Source organism: Sebastes umbrosus, unplaced genomic scaffold, assembly GCF_015220745.1.
Source record: "Sebastes umbrosus isolate fSebUmb1 unplaced genomic scaffold, fSebUmb1.pri scaffold_127_arrow_ctg1, whole genome shotgun sequence".
Taxonomy (NCBI): domain Eukaryota; kingdom Metazoa; phylum Chordata; class Actinopteri; order Perciformes; family Sebastidae; genus Sebastes; species Sebastes umbrosus.
In genome coordinates, this window is record NW_023618455.1 from 25,947 (window position 1) to 43,155 (window position 17,209).

Sequence of the window (17,209 nt, forward strand, 5' to 3'; positions counted from 1 at the left end):
CTGCATGTCTTTGGACTGTGAAAAGAAACCTGAGAACCGGAGTAAACCCACGCTAACCTGCATGTCTTTGGACTGTGAGAAGAAACCTGAGAACCCGGAGTAAAACCACGCTAACCTGCATGTCTTTGGACTGTGGGAGGAAACCTGAGAACCCGGAGTAAACCCACGCTAACCTGCATGTCTTTAGACTGTGGGATGAAACCTGAGAACCCGGAGTAAACCCACGCTAACCTGCATGTCTTTAGACTGTGGGAGGAAACAGGAGAACCCAGAGTATACCCACGCTAACCTGCATGTCTTTAGACTGTGGGTGGAAACCGGAGAACCCGGAGTTAACCCACGCTAACCTGCATGTCTTTAGACTGTGGGAGGAAACCTGAGAACCCGGAGTAAACCCACACTAACCTGCATGTCTTTAGACTGTGGGAGGAAACCTGAGAACCGGAGTAAACCCACTCTAACCTGCATGTCTTTAGACTGTGGGAGGAAACCTGAGAACCGGAGTAAACCCACACTAACCTGCATGTCTTTAGACTGTGAGAGGAAACCTGAGAACCCGGAGTAAACCCACACTAACCTGCATATCTTTAGACTGTGGGAGGAAACCTGAGAACCGGAGTAAACCCACACTAACCTGCATGTCTTTAGACTGTGGGAGGAAACCTGAGAACTCGGAGTAAACCCACACTAACCTGCATGTCTTTAGACTGTGGGATGAAACCCTGAGAACCCGGAGTAAACCCACACTAACCTGCATGTCTTTAGACTGTGGGAGGAAACCGGAGAACCCGGAGTAAACCCACGCTAACCTGCATGTCTTTAGACTGTGGGTGGAAACCGGAGAACCCGGAGTAAACCCACGCTAACCTGCATGTCTTTAGACTGTGGGAGGAAACCTGAGAACCCTGAGTAAACCCACGCTAACCTGCATGTCTTTAGACTGTGGGAGGAAACCTGAGAACCGGAGTAAACCCACACTAACCTGCATGTCTTTAGACTGTGGGAGGAAACCTGAGAACCCAGAGTAAACCCACACTAACCTGCATGTCTTTGGACTGTGGGAGGAAACCTGAGAACCCGGAGTAAACCCACACTAACCTGCATGTCTTTGGACTGTGGGATGAAACCTGAGAACCCGGAGTAAAACCACGCTAACCTGCATGTCTTTGGACTGTGAAAAGAAACCTGAGAACCGGAGTAAACCCACGCTAACCTGCATGTCTTTGGACTGTGAGAAGAAACCTGGGAACCCGGAGTAAAACCACGCTAACCTGCATGTCTTTGGACTGTGGGATGAAACCTGAGAACCCGTAGTAAACCCACGCTAACCTGCATGTCTTTAGACTGTGGGAGGAAACAGGAGAACCCGGAGTATACCCATGCTAACCTGCATGTCTTTAGACTGTGGGTGGAAACCGGAGAACCCGGAGTTAACCCACGCTAACCTGCATGTCTTTAGACTGTGGGAGGAAACCTGAGAACCCGGAGTAAACCCACACTAACCTGCATGTCTTTAGACTGTGGGAGGAAACCTGAGAACCGGAGTAAACCCACACTAACCTGCATGTCTTTAGACTGTGAGAGGAAACCTGAGAACCCAGAGTAAACCCACACTAACCTGCATGTCTTTAGACTGTGGGAGGAAACCTGAGAACCGGAGTAAACCCACACTAACCTGCATGTCTTTAGACTGTGGGAGGAAACCTGAGAACTCGGAGTAAACCCACACTAACCTGCATGTCTTTAGACTGTGGGATGAAACCCTGAGAACCCGGAGTAAACCCACACTAACCTGCATGTCTTTAGACTGTGGGAGGAAACCGGAGAACCCGGAGTAAACCCACGCTAACCTGTATGTCTTTAGACTGTGGGTGGAAACCGGAGAACCTGGAGTAAACCCACGCTAACCTGCATGTCTTTAGACTGTGGGAGGAAACCGGAGAACCCGGAGTAAACCCACGCTAACCTGCATGTCTTTAGACTGTGGGAGGAAACCGGAGAACCAGAAGTAAACCCACGCTAACCTGCATGTCTTTAGATTGTGGGAGGGAACCGGAGAACCCGGAGTAAACCCATGCTAACCTGCATGTCTTTAGACTGTGGGAGGAAACCGGAGAACCCAGAGTAAACCCACAATAACCTTCATGTCTTTAGACTGTGGGAGGAAACCTGAGAACCAGAGTAAACCCACGCTAACCTGCATGTCTTTGGACTGTGGGATGATTCCTGAAAACCCGGAGTAAACCCACGCTAACCTGCATGTCTTTGGACTATGGGAGGAAACCTGAGAACCCGGAGTAAAACCACGCTAACCTGCATGTCTTTAGACTGTGGGAGGAAACCTGAGACCCGGAGTAAACCCACGCTAACCTGCATGTCTTTAGACTGTGGGAGGAAACCTGAGACCCCGGAGTAAACCCACACTAACCTGCATGTCTTTAGACTGTGGGAGGAAACCTGAGAACCGGAGTAAACCCACACTAACCTGCATGTCTTTAGACTGTGGGAGGGAACCTGAGACCCCGGAGTAAAACCACGCTAACCTGCATGTCTTTAGACTGTGGGAGGAAACCTGAGAACCCAGAGTAAACCCACGCTAACCTGCATGTCTTTAGACTGTGGGAGGAAACCTGAGACCCGGAGTAAACCCACACTAACCTGCATGTCTTTAGACTGTGGGAGGGAACCTGAGACCCCGGAGTAAAACCACGCTAACCTGCATGTCTTTAGACTGTGGGAGGAAACCTGAGAACCCGGAGTAAACCCACGCTAACCTGCATGTCTTTGGACTATGGGAGGAAACCTGAGAACCGGAGTAAACCCACACTAACCTGCATGTCTTTAGACTGTGGGAGGAAACCTGAGACCCGGAGTAAACCCACACTAACCTGCATGTCTTTAGACTGTGGGAGGAAACCTGAGACCCGGAGTAAACCCACACTAACCTGCATGTCTTTAGACTGTGGGAGGAAACCTGAGACCCCGGGGACACTGTGGGAGGATAATAATGATAATATGAATTATTATTGTTAATATCTGATGATTTTATTGTTGTTTGATGAGTGACCACATACACGCACACACACGCGCAGGCACGGGCGCGCAAACGCACACGCGCTCCGTGCTCCTCGTCAGTGATCGATCAGCTCGTGTCTCTGCTGATCTCTGATCAGGTTTGCCGGTTCTGATCAATACTCAGGCTCGTGCTGGTTATTTCCGGTTCCGGCTGATGGTTCCGCAACTTCAGTTGTCTGAAGCTGCAGTACCGGGTCTGTTAGCTGTTAGCTGCTAGCTGCTAGCGGCTAGCTGCTAGTGGTTAGCTGTTAGCTGCTAGCTGATAGTGGTTAGCTGTTAGCTGCTAGCTGATAGTGGTTAGCTGTTAGCTGCTAGCTGTTAGCTGTTAGCTGCTAGCTGATAGTGGTTAGCTGTTAGCTGCTAGCTGTTAGCTGTTAGCTGCTAGTGGTTAGCTGTTAGCTGCTAGCTGTTAGCTGATAGTGGTTAGCTGCTAGCTGATAGTGGTTAGCTGTTAGCTGCTAGCTGTTAGCTGATAGTGGTTAGCTGTTAGCTGCTAGTGGTTAGCTGTTAGCTGCTAGCTGTTAGCTGTTAGCTGCTAGCTGTTAGCTGCTAGCTGTTAGCTGTTAGCTGCTAGCTGCTAGCTGTTAGCTGTTAGCTGCTAGCTGTTAGCTGCTAGCTTCATCTCACGGATCGTTCCCGTCTCAGAAGGGTTCGGGTTCAGTTCTGTTTCGGACCGAGCCCTGAGCTCAGCTCCGAGTCCAGTTATCCGGTTCGGTTAGCAGCTGTAGCTGTTAGCCGGAGTTAGCAGTTAGCAGTTAGCTGTTAGGAGCTAGCAGTTAGCAGTTAGCAGTTAGCCTCCTCATGCCGGCGATGCTGGAGCGGAACCCGGAGGCTGCTGCTCCCGGAGGGAAGAGGAGAGGCAGAGCTCCGACAGCCAGCAGCGGGACCGGGACCGGGACCGGAGCAGCGAACCCCGGAGGGAAGAGTCTGTCCGGGAACGGAACCAGCACCAACACCAACAGCTGCTGGGAGGAAGGAAGCTCCGGAACCAGCAGCGACGAGGAGCATGGTGGGTAGCCTCGAACACCGCAGTACTACCGAGTACTCTCAGTACTACTACTGACTCCTGTTGTGTGTGTGTGCAGGTGGAGGAGGGATGCGGGTCGGACTGCAGTACCAGGCCGTGGTTCCGGAGTTTGACCCGGGTAAGAGTCTAAACAGGCTCAGCAGCCTGGAGGCAGAGAGGTAGCCTCGAACAACACACCATACTGCTGAGCGGACCAGACCTGGTCCAGTCCTCTACTGGTCCCAGTTCTGACAACTGTCCTCTATATGAGAGTATCTGTTAATAAAATAGTTATTTTGTTAATATAGATATATAGTATATAAACTGAAAAACAAGTTATTAACTGGTGTTTGGTGGATTATTTCTCTGTTGTTCCAATGCTAATGGTGATGCTAATGCTAATGGTCATTGTATTCTACATGGTTGAAAGCCTGGTTATTTACCTTCATAATGATGTCACACTTGTAAGGATCATGTATTTGTGTGATGAGCAGCACAGCTGATGATGTGTGGAGCCCCGGTGCCGATGGTAAACAGTGTATTCTCCTGTTGGTGTTGACTCTTGTTGTGAGTTGTTTGGTGGATGATTGAACTCTCTATCAGTAACAAGGAACAAACAAGACATATTGATTGATTGAATCCACCGTCAGGAGCCTCAGTAGCGGTGGAAGATCCATACGCAGCCACAACAGCCTGGCACCTCCTCCTCATGCTGGTTCTCCACGTCGTCTCCATACTTTGACCCTGCCATCCAACTTTGGCAGACAGAACCTGGACTCATCACTGAACATGACATTCCCCCACATGTTCAGATTCCATTGTCTGTGTTGTCGACACCAGCGCCAACGGGCCTGACGGTGAAGGGCAGTCATTGCAGGCTTCCTGGTAGCCTTATGAGAATACACTGTTTACCATCGGCAGAGCATCGGCAAATTTTTCTTGGGCGCTCCCCACATCATCAGCTGTGCTGCTCATCCCACAAATGATCCTTACAAGTGTGACATCATTGTGAAGGTCAATAAACAGGCTTTCAACCATGTAGAATACAATGACCATTAGCATTGGAACAACAGAGAAATAATACACCAAACACAAGTTTACTTACTTTTTTCCCAGTTTATATTTAGTGTTAATGGTGAGTAAATGTGTGTGTGTGTCCTCAGAGGTGTCCCAGGCGGCTCAGCTCAGAGAGAACCTGGGCATGTTGGTGTGGATCCCCTCCAGCTGTCTGAACCAGACTCAGTGTAAGAAACAGCAGATTTAACGTCTACATTCTGACCTGCTGATCCAGATGTTTACAGTGTGTTCTCTGTTCCAGTGGACGAGTACATCGCCATCGCCAAAGAGAAGCACGGCTACAACATGGAGCAGGTTGGACTGCTTTAACTCTCTCTAGTATATATATAATATCTCTATATATATAATATATATATATATAATATGTTTAGTGTATATCTCTGTGTGTCAGGCTCTGGGGATGCTCTTCTGGCACAAACACAACATTGAGAAATCTCTGGCCGACCTGCCAAACTTCACTCCGTTTCCTGACGAGTGGACGGTGGAGGACAGAGTCCTGTTCGAACAGGCCTTCAGCTTCCACGGGAAGAGCTTCCACCGCATCCAGCAGATGGTTCGTTACCACGGAAACCAGTTTGTTTACATCACTGTGACCAGTACAGACCAGAGTAGTATATATACTCAAATTAAAGAGTGCCTCTCTCCGTGTAGCTGCCTGACAAGTCGATGGCCAGTCTGGTTCGGTTCTATTACTCCTGGAAGAAAAGTCGCAGTAAAACGAGTCTGATGGACCGACACACCCGGAAACACAAGAGAGAGAGAGACGACAGGTGAGCTCACACCTGCACAGGTAACACTACAGGTAACACTACGGGTAACACTACAGGTAACATTACAGGTAACACTACAGGTAACATTACAGGTAACACTACAGGTAACACTACGGGTAACACTACAGGTAACATTACAGGTAACATTACGGGTAACACTACAGGTAACATTACAGGTAACATTACGGGTAACACTACAGGTAACATTACGGGTAACATTACGGGTAACACTACAGGTAACATTACAGGTAACACTACGGGTAACATTACGGGTAACATTACAGGTAACACTACGGGTAACATTACGGGTAACATTACAGGTAACACTACAGGTAACATTACGGGTAACATTAAGGGTAACATTACAGGTAACATTACGGGTAACATTACGGGTAACACTACAGGTAACATTACAGGTAACACTACAGGTAACATTACAGGTAACACTACGGGTAACATTACGGGTAACATTACGGGTAACACTACAGGTAACATTACAGGTAACATTACAGGTAACACTACAGGTAACATTACGGGTAACACTACAGGTAACATTACAGGTAACACTACGGGTAACATTACGGGTAACATTACGGGTAACATTACAGGTAACACTACAGGTAACATTACAGGTAACATTACAGGTAACACTACAGGTAACATTACAGGTAACATTACAGGTAACATTACGGGTAACATTACAGGTAACATTACAGGTAACACTACAGGTAACATTACGGGTAACATTACAGGTAACACTACAGGTAACATTACGGGTAACATTACAGGTAACATTACAGGTAACACTACAGGTAACATTACAGGTAACATTACAGGTAACACTACAGGTAACATTACAGGTGACATTACGGGTAACATTACAGGTAACATTACAGGTAACACTACAGGTAACATTACGGGTAACATTACAGGTAACACTACAGGTAACATTGTATACACCTGTATAAATGTGTGTCCTGTGAAGTTTTTAAATATAATATATAATAATTTAAACGTGTTTCAGCGACGATGAAGTTGAGGACAGAAACGTGAATCCTCCCAGTGACTCTGAGTTTGATCCAAATAAAGAGGACAAGAAGGAGGTAACCTACTGATCACTGTTGAGTGACTGTTTACAGTTTACTTACTGTTTACTGTTTACTGACTGTTTACTGTTTACTTACTGTTTACTGTTTACTGACTGTTTACTGTTTACTGACTGTTTACTGTTGACTGACTGTTTACAGTTTACTTACTGTTTACTGTTTACTGACTGTTTACTGACTGTTTACTGTTTACTGACTGTTTACTGTTCACTTACTGTTTACAGTTTACTTACTGTTTACTGTTTACTTACTGTTTACTGTTTACTGACTGTTTACTGTTTACTGACTGTTTACTGTTTACTGACTGTTTACTGTTGACTGACTGTTTACAGTTTACTTACTGTTTACTGTTGACTGACTGTTTACTGTTGACTGTTTACTGTTGACTGACTGTTTACAGTTTACTTACTGTTTACTGTTGACTGACTGTTTACTGTTGACTGACTGTTTACTGTTGACTGACTGTTTAAAGTTTACTTACTGTTTACAGTTTACTTACTGTTTACTGACTGTTTACTGTTAACTGACTGTTTAAAGTTTACTTACTGTTTACAGTTTACTTACTGTTTACTGACTGTTTACTGTTTACTGACTGTTTACTGTTTACTTACTGTTTACTGTTGACTAACTGTTTACTGTTGACTGACTGTTTACAGTTTACGGACTGTTTACAGTTTACTGACTGTTTACTGTTTACTGTTGACTGACTGTTTACTGTTTACTTACTGTTTACTGTTTACTTACTGTTTACTGTTGACTGACTGTTTACTGACTGTTTACTGTTGACTGACTGTTTACTGTTTACTGACTGTTTACTGTTGACTTACTGTTTACTGACTGTTTACTGTTTACTTACTGTTTACTGGTGACTGACTGTTTACAGTTTACTTACAGTTTACTGATGACTGCCTTCTTACTGTTTACTGACAGTTTACTTACTGTTTACTGTTTACTGACTGTTTACTGTTTACTTACTGTTTACTGGTGACTGACTGTTTACAGTTTACTGACTGTTTACTGTTTACTGACTGTTTACAGTTTACTTACAGTTTACTTACAGTTTACTTACAGTTTACTGATGACTGACGTCTTACTGTTTACTGACAGTTTACTTACTGTTTACTGTTTACTGACTGTTTACTGTTTACTGTTGACTGACTGTTTACAGTTTACTTACTGTTTACTGTTTACTGACTGTTTACAGTTTACTTACAGTTTACTGATGACTGACTTCTTACTGTTTACTGACAGTTTACTTACTGTTTACTGTTTACTGACTGTTTACTGTTGACTGACTGTTTACAGTTTACTTACTGTTTACTGTTTACTGACTGTTTACAGTTTACGGACTGTTTACAGTTTATTTACTGTTTACTGTTGACTGACTGTTTACTGTTGTCTGACTGTTTACAGTTTACTTACTGTTTACTGTTTACTGACTGTTTACAGTTTACTTACTGTTTACTGTTTACTGACTGTTTACAGTTTACTTACTGTTTACTGTTGACTGACTGTTTACAGTTTACTGACTGTTTACTGACTGTTTACAGTTTACTTACTGTTTACTGTTTACTGTTGACTGACTGTTGACTGACGGTTTACTGACTGTACTGTTGACTGACGGTTTACTGACTGTTTACTGTTTACTTACTGTTTACTGTTGACTGACTGTTTACAGTTTACTTACTGTTTATTGACTGTTTACAGTTTACTGACTGTTTACAGTTTACTTACTGTTTACTGTTTACTGACTGTTTACATACTGTTTACATACTGTTTACATACTGTTTACTGATGACTGACTTCTTACTGTTTACTGATAGTTTACTTACTGTTTACTGTTTACTGACTGTTGACTGACTGTTGACTGACTGTTGACTGTTGACTGACTGTTGACTGACTGTTGACTGTTGACTGACTGTTGACTGTTGACTGACTGTTGACTGTTGACTGACTGTTGACTGACTGTTGACTGTTGACTGACTGTTGACTGACTGTTGACTGACTGTTGACTGACTGTTGACTGACTGTTGACTGTTGACTGACTGTTGACTGTTGACTGTTGACTGACTGTTGACTGTTGACTGACTGTTGACTGTTGACTGACTGTTGACTGACTGTTGACTGACTGTTGACTGACTGTTGACTGTTGACTGACTGTTGACTGACTGTTGACTGACTGTTGACTGTTGACTGACTGTTGACTGTTGACTGACTGTTGACTGACTGTTGACTGTTGACTGTTGACTGTTGACTGTTGACTGTTGACTGACTGTTTTTTTAATGACTTCCTGGTCTTGTTTCAGGTGAGTTCTGGATCAGAGAGGTCAGAGGTCAAACCAGTTTCTGGATTAAAGGTAACAACACCTGAATAGCACCTGTCTGTCTCTCTCTCATAGTCCGGTGGTAGTAACCTGTCTGTCTCTCTCTCTTAGTCAGGTGGTAGTAACCTGTCTGTCTCTCTCTTAGTCAGGTGGTAGTAACCTGTCTGTCTCTCTCTTAGTCAGGTGGTAGTAACCTGTCTGTCTCTCTCTCATAGTCCGGTGGTAGTAACCTGTCTGTCTCTCTCTCTTAGTCAGGTGGTAGTAACCTGTCTGTCTCTCTCTTAGTCAGGTGGTAGTAACCTGTCTGTCTCTCTCTTAGTCAGGTGGAAGTAACCTGTCTGTCTCTCTCTCTTAGTCAGGTGGAAGTAACCTGTCTGTCTCTCTCTCTTAGTCAGGTGGAAGTAACCTGTCTGTCTCTCTCTCTTAGTCAGGTGGTAGTAACCTGTCTGTCTCTCTCTCTTAGTCAGGTGGAAGTAACCTGTCTGTCTCTCTCTCTTAGTCCGGTGGTAGTAACCTGTCTGTCTCTCTCTCTTAGTCAGGTGGAAGTAACCTGTCTGTCTCTCTCTCTTAGTCCGGTGGAAGTAACCTGTCTGTCTCTCTCTCTCTCTCTCTCTTAGTCCGGTGGTAGTAACCTGTCTGTCTCTCTCTCTTAGTCAGGTGGTAGTAACCTGTCTGTCTCTCTCTCTTAGTCAGGTGGAAGTAACCTGTCTGTCTCTCTCTCTCTCTTAGTCAGGTGGTAGTAACCTGTCTGTCTCTCTCTCTTAGTCAGGTGGTAGTAACCTGTCTGTCTCTCTCTTAGTCAGGTGGAAGTAACCTGTCTGTCTCTCTCTCTTAGTCAGGTGGTAGTAACCTGTCTGTCTCTCTCTCTTAGTCAGGTGGTAGTAACCTGTCTGTCTCTCTTAGTCAGATGGTAGTAACCTGTCTGTCTCTCTCTCTTAGTCAGGTGGAAGTAACCTGTCTGTCTCTCTCTTAATCAGGTGGTAGTAACCTGTCTGTCTCTCTCTTAGTCAGGCGGTAGTAACCTGTCTGTCTCTCTCTTAGTCAGGTGGTAGTAACCTGTCTGTCTCTCTCTCTTAGTCAGGTGGTAGTAACCTGTCTGTCTCTCTCTTAGTCAGGCAGTAGTAACCTGTCTGTCTCTCTCTTAGTCAGGTGGTAGTAACCTGTCTCTCTCTCTTAGTCAGGTGGTAGTAACCTGTCTGTCTCTCTCTCTTAGTCAGGTGGAAGTAACCTGTCTGTCTCTCTCTCTCTCTCTTAGTCAGGTGGTAGTAACCTGTCTGTCTCTCTCTCTTAGTCAGGTGGTAGTAACCTGTCTGTCTCTCTCTTAGTCAGGTGGAAGTAACCTGTCTGTCTCTCTCTCTTAGTCAGGTGGTAGTAACCTGTCTGTCTCTCTCTCTTAGTCAGGTGGTAGTAACCTGTCTGTCTCTCTTAGTCAGATGGTAGTAACCTGTCTGTCTCTCTCTCTTAGTCAGGTGGTAGTAACCTGTCTGTCTCTCTCTTAGTCAGGCGGTAGTAACCTGTCTGTCTCTCTCTTAGTCAGGTGGTAGTAACCTGTCTGTCTCTCTCTCTTAGTCAGGTGGTAGTAACCTGTCTGTCTCTCTCTCTTAGTCAGGTGGTAGTAACCTGTCTGTCTCTCTCTCTTAGTCAGGTGGTAGTAACCTGTCTGTCTCTCTCTTAGTCAGGCGGTAGTAACCTGTCTGTCTCTCTCTTAGTCAGGTGGTAGTAACCTGTCTGTCTCTCTCTCTTAGTCAGGTGGTAGTAACCTGTCTGTCTCTCTCTTAGTCAGGTGGAAGTAACCTGTCTGTCTCTCTCTCTTAGTCAGGTGGTAGTAACATGTCTGTCTCTCTCTCTTAGTCAGGTGGAAGTAACCTGTCTGTCTCTCTCTCTTAATCAGGTGGTAGTAACCTGTCTGTCTCTCTTAGTCAGGTGGTAGTAACCTGTCTGTCTCTCTCTCTTAGTCAGGTGGAAGTAACCTGTCTGTCTCTCTCTCTTAATCAGGTGGTAGTAACCTGTCTGTCTCTCTCTTAGTCAGGTGGTAGTAACCTGTCTGTCTCTCTCTGTTAGTCAGGTGGTAGTAACCTGTCTGTCTCTCTCTTAGTCAGGTGGTAGTAACCTGTTTGTCTCTCTCTTAGTCAGGTGGTAGTAACCTGTCTGTCTCTCTCTGTTAGTCAGGTGGTAGTAACCTGTCTGTCTCTCTCTTAGTCAGGTGGTAGTAACCTGTCTGTCTCTCTCTCTTAGTCAGGTGGAAGTAACCTGTCTGTCTCTCTCTCTTAGTCAGGTGGTAGTAACCTGTCTGTCTCTCTCTCTTAGTCAGGTGGTAGTAACCTGTCTGTCTCTCTCTCTCTCTTAGTCAGGTGGAAGTAACCTGTCTGTCTCTCTCTCTCTTAGTCCGGTGGTAGTAACCTGTCTGTCTCTCTCTCTTAGTCAGGTGGTAGTAACCTGTCTGTCTCTCTCTCTCTCTCTCTTAGTCAGGTGGAAGTAACCTGTCTGTCTCTCTCTCTCTCTCTTAGTCAGGTGGTAGTAACCTGTCTGTCTCTCTCTCTTAGTCCGGTGGTAGTAACCTGTCTGTCTCTCTCTCTTAGTCAGGTGGTAGTAACCTGTCTGTCTCTCTCTCTCTCTCTTAGTCAGGTGGAAGTAACCTGTCTGTCTCTCTCTCTCTCTCTTAGTCAGGTGGTAGTAACCTGTCTGTCTCTCTCTCTTAGTCAGGTGGAAGTAACCTGTCTGTCTCTCTCTCTTAGTCAGGTGGTAGTAACCTGTCTGTCTCTCTCTTAGTCAGGCGGTAGTAACCTGTCTGTCTCTCTCTCTTAGTCAGGCGGTAGTAACCTGTCTGTCTCTCTCTCTTAGTCAGGTGGAAGTAACCTGTCTGTCTCTCTCTCTTAGTCCGGTGGTAGTAACCTGTCTGTCTCTCTCTCTCTCTCTCTTAGTCAGGTGGTAGTAACCTGTCTGTCTCTCTCTCTTAGTCAGGTGGTAGTAACCTGTCTGTCTCTCTCTCTCTCTTAGTCAGGTGGTAGTAACCTGTCTGTCTCTCTCTCTTAGTCAGGTGGAAGTAACCTGTCTGTCTCTCTCTCTCTCTCTCTTAGTCTGGTGGTAGTAACCTGTCTGTCTCTCTCTCTTAGTCAGGTGGTAGTAACCTGTCTGTCTCTCTCTCTCTCTTAGTCAGGTGGTAGTAACCTGTCTGTCTCTCTCTCTCTCTCTTAGTCAGGTGGAAGTAACCTGTCTGTCTCTCTCTCTCTCTCTTAGTCAGGTGGTAGTAACCTGTCTGTCTCTCTCTCTTAGTCAGGTGGTAGTAACCTGTCTGTCTCTCTCTCTCTTAGTCAGGTGGTAGTAACCTGTCTGTCTCTCTCTCTTAGTCAGGTGGTAGTAACCTGTCTGTCTCTCTCTCTCTTAGTCAGGTGGTAGTAACCTGTCTGTCTCTCTCTCTTAGTCAGGTGGAAGTAACCTGTCTGTCTCTCTCTCTCTCTTAGTCTGGTGGTAGTAACCTGTCTGTCTCTCTCTCTTAGTCAGGTGGTAGTAACCTGTCTGTCTCTCTCTCTCTCTTAGTCAGGTGGTAGTGACCTGTCTGTCTCTCTCTCTTAGTCAGGTGGTAGTAACCTGTCTGTCTGTCTCTGTGTCCCTCAGACAGGCAGTAGTAACCTGTCTGTCTCTCTGTGGGTGGTAGTAACCTGTCTGTCTCTCTGTATCGGTGGTAGTAACCTGTCTGTCTCTTTGTATCGGTGGTAGTAACCTGTCTGTCTGTCTGTCTGTCCCTCAGACAGGCAGTAGTAACCTGTGTCTCTGTGTCCCTCAGACAGGCAGTAGTAACCTGTCTGTCTCTCTCTATTGGTGGTAGTAACCTGTCTGTCTCTCTGTGGGTGGTAGTAACCTGTCTGTCTCTCTCTGTGTCCCTCAGACAGGCAGTAAGGCGTCCCAGCGGCTGAAGAAACGTCCTCCCAGAGGAATGTTCCTGAATCAGCAGGACGTCGTTTCGCTGTCGTCTTCGTCGGCTCAGGGACTCATCAGACACCTGGACGGTCAACTGGTGTCCATCAAAAGACAGGTACCTGTCTGTCAGATCACCTGTCTGTCTGTCAACTGGTCTCCATCAAGAGACAGGTACCTGTCTGTCTGATGACCTGTCTGTCTGTCAACTGGTCTCCATCAATAGACAGGGGCCTGTCTGTCTGATCACCTGTCTGTCTGTCAACTGGTCTCCATCAATAGACAGGGACCTGTCTCTCTGATCACCTGTCTCTCTGATCACCTGTCTCTCTGTGTTTCAGATTCAGAGCATTAAACAGTCAAATGGGTCTTTGAAGGAGAAAATCAGCTCAGGAGTCGACGAGTTCAGACAACCTGAGGTAACCACGGCAACACAGAGACACGGCAACACAGAGACAACACAGAGACACGGCAACACAGAGACAACACAGACACACGGCAACACAGAGACACGGCAACACAGAGACAACACAGAGGCAACACAGAGACACGTCAACACAGAGACAACACAGAGACACGGCAACACAGAGACAACACAGACACACGGCAACACAGAGACAACACAGACACACGGCAACACAGAGACACGTCAACACAGAGACAACACAGAGACACGGCAACACAGAGACAACACAGAGACAACACAGACACACGGCAACACAGAGACACGTCAACACAGAGACACGGCAACACAGACACACGGCAACACAGAGACACGACAACACAGAGACAACACAGAGACACGGCAACACAGACACAACACAGACACACGGCAACACAGAGACACGACAACACAGAGACACAGCAGCACTTGTTGCTGGTTATCCGTTGGTGTTGCTGGTTGTCTGTTGGTGTTGCTGGTTATCCGTTGGTGTTGCTGGTTGTCTGTTGGTGTTGCTGGTTGTCTGTTGTTGTTGCTGGTTGCCTGTTGGTCTTGTTGGTTGTCTGTTGGTGTTGCTGGTTGCCTGTTGATGCAGCTGGTTGTCAGTTGCTGGTTGCCTTTTGCTGTTGCTGGTTGTCCGTTGCTTGTTGCCTGTTGATGTTGGTTGTCTGTTGGTGTTGCTGGTTGCCTGTTGATGTTGGTTGTCTATTGGTGTTGCTGGTTGCCTGTTGATGTTGCTGGTTGTCTATTGGTGTTGCAGGTTGCCTTTTGATGTTGTTGGTTGTCTATTGGTGTTGCTGGTTGCCTGTTGATGTTTCTGGTTGTCTATTGGTGTTGCTGGTTGCCTGTTGGTGTTGGTTGTCTGTTGGTGTTGCTGGTTGATGTTGGTTGTGTCTGTTGGTGTTGCTGGTTGCCTGTTGATGTTGCTGGTTGTCTATTGGTGTTGCAGGTTGCCTGTTGATGTTGGTTGTCTATTGGTGTTGTTGGTTGCCTGTTGATGTTGCTGGTTGTCTATTGGTGTTGCTGGTTGCCTGTTGGTGTTGGTTGTCTGTTGGTGTTGCTGGTTGCCTGTTGATGTTGCTGGTTGTCTATTGGTGTTGCTGGTTGTCTATTGGTGTTGTTGGTTGCCTGTTGATGTTGCTGGTTGTCTATTGGTGTTGCTGGTTGCCTGTTGGTGTTGGTTGTCTGTTGGTGTTGCTGGTTGCCTGTTGATGTTGCTGGTTGTCTATTGGTGTTGCTGGTTGCCTGTTGGTTTCTCTTTGTGTCTTCATGTTGTTTTTTGTTTTAGGTGAATCAGAAGTTTAACACTCGTTGGACCACAGAGGAGCAGCTGCTGGCTGTACAAGGTAACACCTGAACTACCTGAAACTGAACTGAGACACCTGAAATACCTGTAACCAGGTGAACTGACGCACCTGAACTACCTGTAACCAGGTGAACTGACGCACTTGAACTACCTGTAACCAGGTGAACTGAGACACCTGAAATACCTGTAACCAGGTGAACTGAGACACCTGAACTATCTGTAACCAGGTGAACTGAGACACCTGAACTACCTGTAACCAGGTGAACTGACGCACCTGAACTACCTGTAACCAGGTGAACTGAGACACCTGAACTACCTGTAACCAGGTGAACTGAGACACTTGAACTACCTGTAACCAGGTGAACTGAGACACCTGAACTACCTGTAACCAGGTGAACTGACGCACCTGAACTACCTGTAACCAGGTGAACTGAGACACTTGAACTACCTGTATCCAGGTGAACTGAGACACCTGAACTACCTGTAACCAGGTGAACTGACACACCTGTATTAATTAATCCTTGATCACTTTAATTAAACTTCTGTCAGTGACTCTCTCCCTCCCGTCCAATGACATGCAGCCATCAGGAAGTACGGGCGGGACTTCCAGGCGATCTCAGATGTGATTGGTAACAAGTCGGTGGTTCAGGTGAAGAACTTCCTGGTGAACTACAGACGGAGGTTTAACCTGGACGAGGTTCTTCAGGAGTGGGAGGCCGAACACGGGATGGAGGGGGGAGACGGGGGAGGGCTAGAGGAGGACAAGATGGAGGACAAGATGGAGGAGTGTCCTGCTGAGGAGGAGGAGGAGGTCATTGCCAGGGAGACAAAGGAGGTGAGGACAAATGTTCTTGTTTACTACAAATCCCAGAATCCTCTCTGTCTGCTCTAACTCTGTGTGATTGATGATGGAAGCTGATTCTTTTAATAAACACCTGCGCTCAGACGTCTTTCACACCTTCCAGTGTAACTGTGATGTAGGATCAGACGTCTTTCACACCTTCCAGTGTAACTGTGATGTAGGATTAGACATCTTTCACACCTTCCAGTGTAACTGTGATGTAGGATCAGACATCTTTCACACCTTCCAGTGTAACTGTGATGTAGTATTAGACATCTTTCACACCTTCCAGTGTAACTGTGATGTAGGATTAGACGTCTTTCACACCTTCCAGTGTAACGGTGATGTAGGATTAGACGTCTTTCACACCTTCCAGTGTAACTGTGATGTAGGTTCAGACGTCTTTCACACCTTCAAGTGTAACGGTGATGTAGGATTAGACGTCTTTCACACCTTCCAGTGTAACTGTGATGTAGGATCAGACATCTTTCACACCTTCCAGTGTAACTGTGATGTAGGTTCAGACGTCTTTCACACCTTCCAGTGTAACTGTGATGTAGGTTCAGACGTCTTTCACACCTTCCAGTGTAACTGTGATGTAGGTTCAGACGTCTTTCACACCTTCCAGTGTAACTGTGATGTAGGATTAGACATCTTTCACACCTTCCAGTGTAACTGTGATGTAGGATTAGACGTCTTTCACACCTTCCAGTGTAACTGTGATGTCTGTGACTCTACTGTGTAGTAACTCTACTGTGTTTCTACTCTCTGCAGGACTCGTCCTCTCCGGTAGACTCCCAGAAGCCTCTGGCCTCCTGACTCTCTGACTCCGCCCCTCTAGTTTTATGATGTCATCATGAGTTGATTTCTATTTTATTTCTATTTTATTTCTATTTCCTGTGTGCTGGACTCTTATTGGTCGGGTATGAGGTTTGAACCATCATGAACCCGACATCACTGCTCTCTCTGGACCAATCAAAAGCCAGACCTGACCTGTCAATCAAAAGGGGGCGGGGCCTGTTTTTCTATTGTAACAATGTTTCGTGTTTTTAATCTCTGGAGGGGCGGCCATGTTTGATGATGTCACTCAGGTCGGGGGGGCGTGACAATAAAACCAAAGTTCATCAATAAATCATTCTGTTGCTTTTCTGTCTCTACTCAAACACATGAAAACATATATATTTATATATATATATATATATATTTATATTTATATATATATATTCATATATATATATAAATATTTATATATATATATATATATTTATATTTATATATATATATTCATATATATATATAAATATTTATATATATATATATATAATTATGTATATGCATAAAATTATA

At 45.7% G+C, this 17,209-nt stretch overlaps 1 protein-coding gene across 2 annotated transcripts; it reads left to right on the forward strand.

Annotated features, from left to right (window-relative positions):
* Window positions 1–3,628: 3,628 nt before the first annotated feature.
* Window positions 3,629–16,997, forward strand: rcor1 (REST corepressor 1). Of its 2 annotated transcripts, XM_037762975.1 has the most exons (14): window positions 3,629–3,816; window positions 3,852–4,084; window positions 4,161–4,220; window positions 5,245–5,325; window positions 5,400–5,452; window positions 5,550–5,711; window positions 5,810–5,928; window positions 6,953–7,031; window positions 9,341–9,391; window positions 13,245–13,391; window positions 13,615–13,692; window positions 15,004–15,061; window positions 15,603–15,856; window positions 16,637–16,997. In XM_037762975.1, exons 2-14 carry the CDS (start codon window positions 3,877–3,879, stop codon window positions 16,679–16,681), a joined length of 1,395 nt encoding a protein of 464 aa, XP_037618903.1. In that variant the 5' UTR covers window positions 3,629–3,816; window positions 3,852–3,876; the 3' UTR covers window positions 16,682–16,997. The 2 variants fall into 2 exon arrangements, with proteins under 2 accessions (XP_037618903.1, XP_037618902.1); XM_037762974.1 differs by having other exon boundaries at window positions 3,629–4,084.
* The last annotated feature ends 212 nt before the right edge of the window (window positions 16,998–17,209 follow it).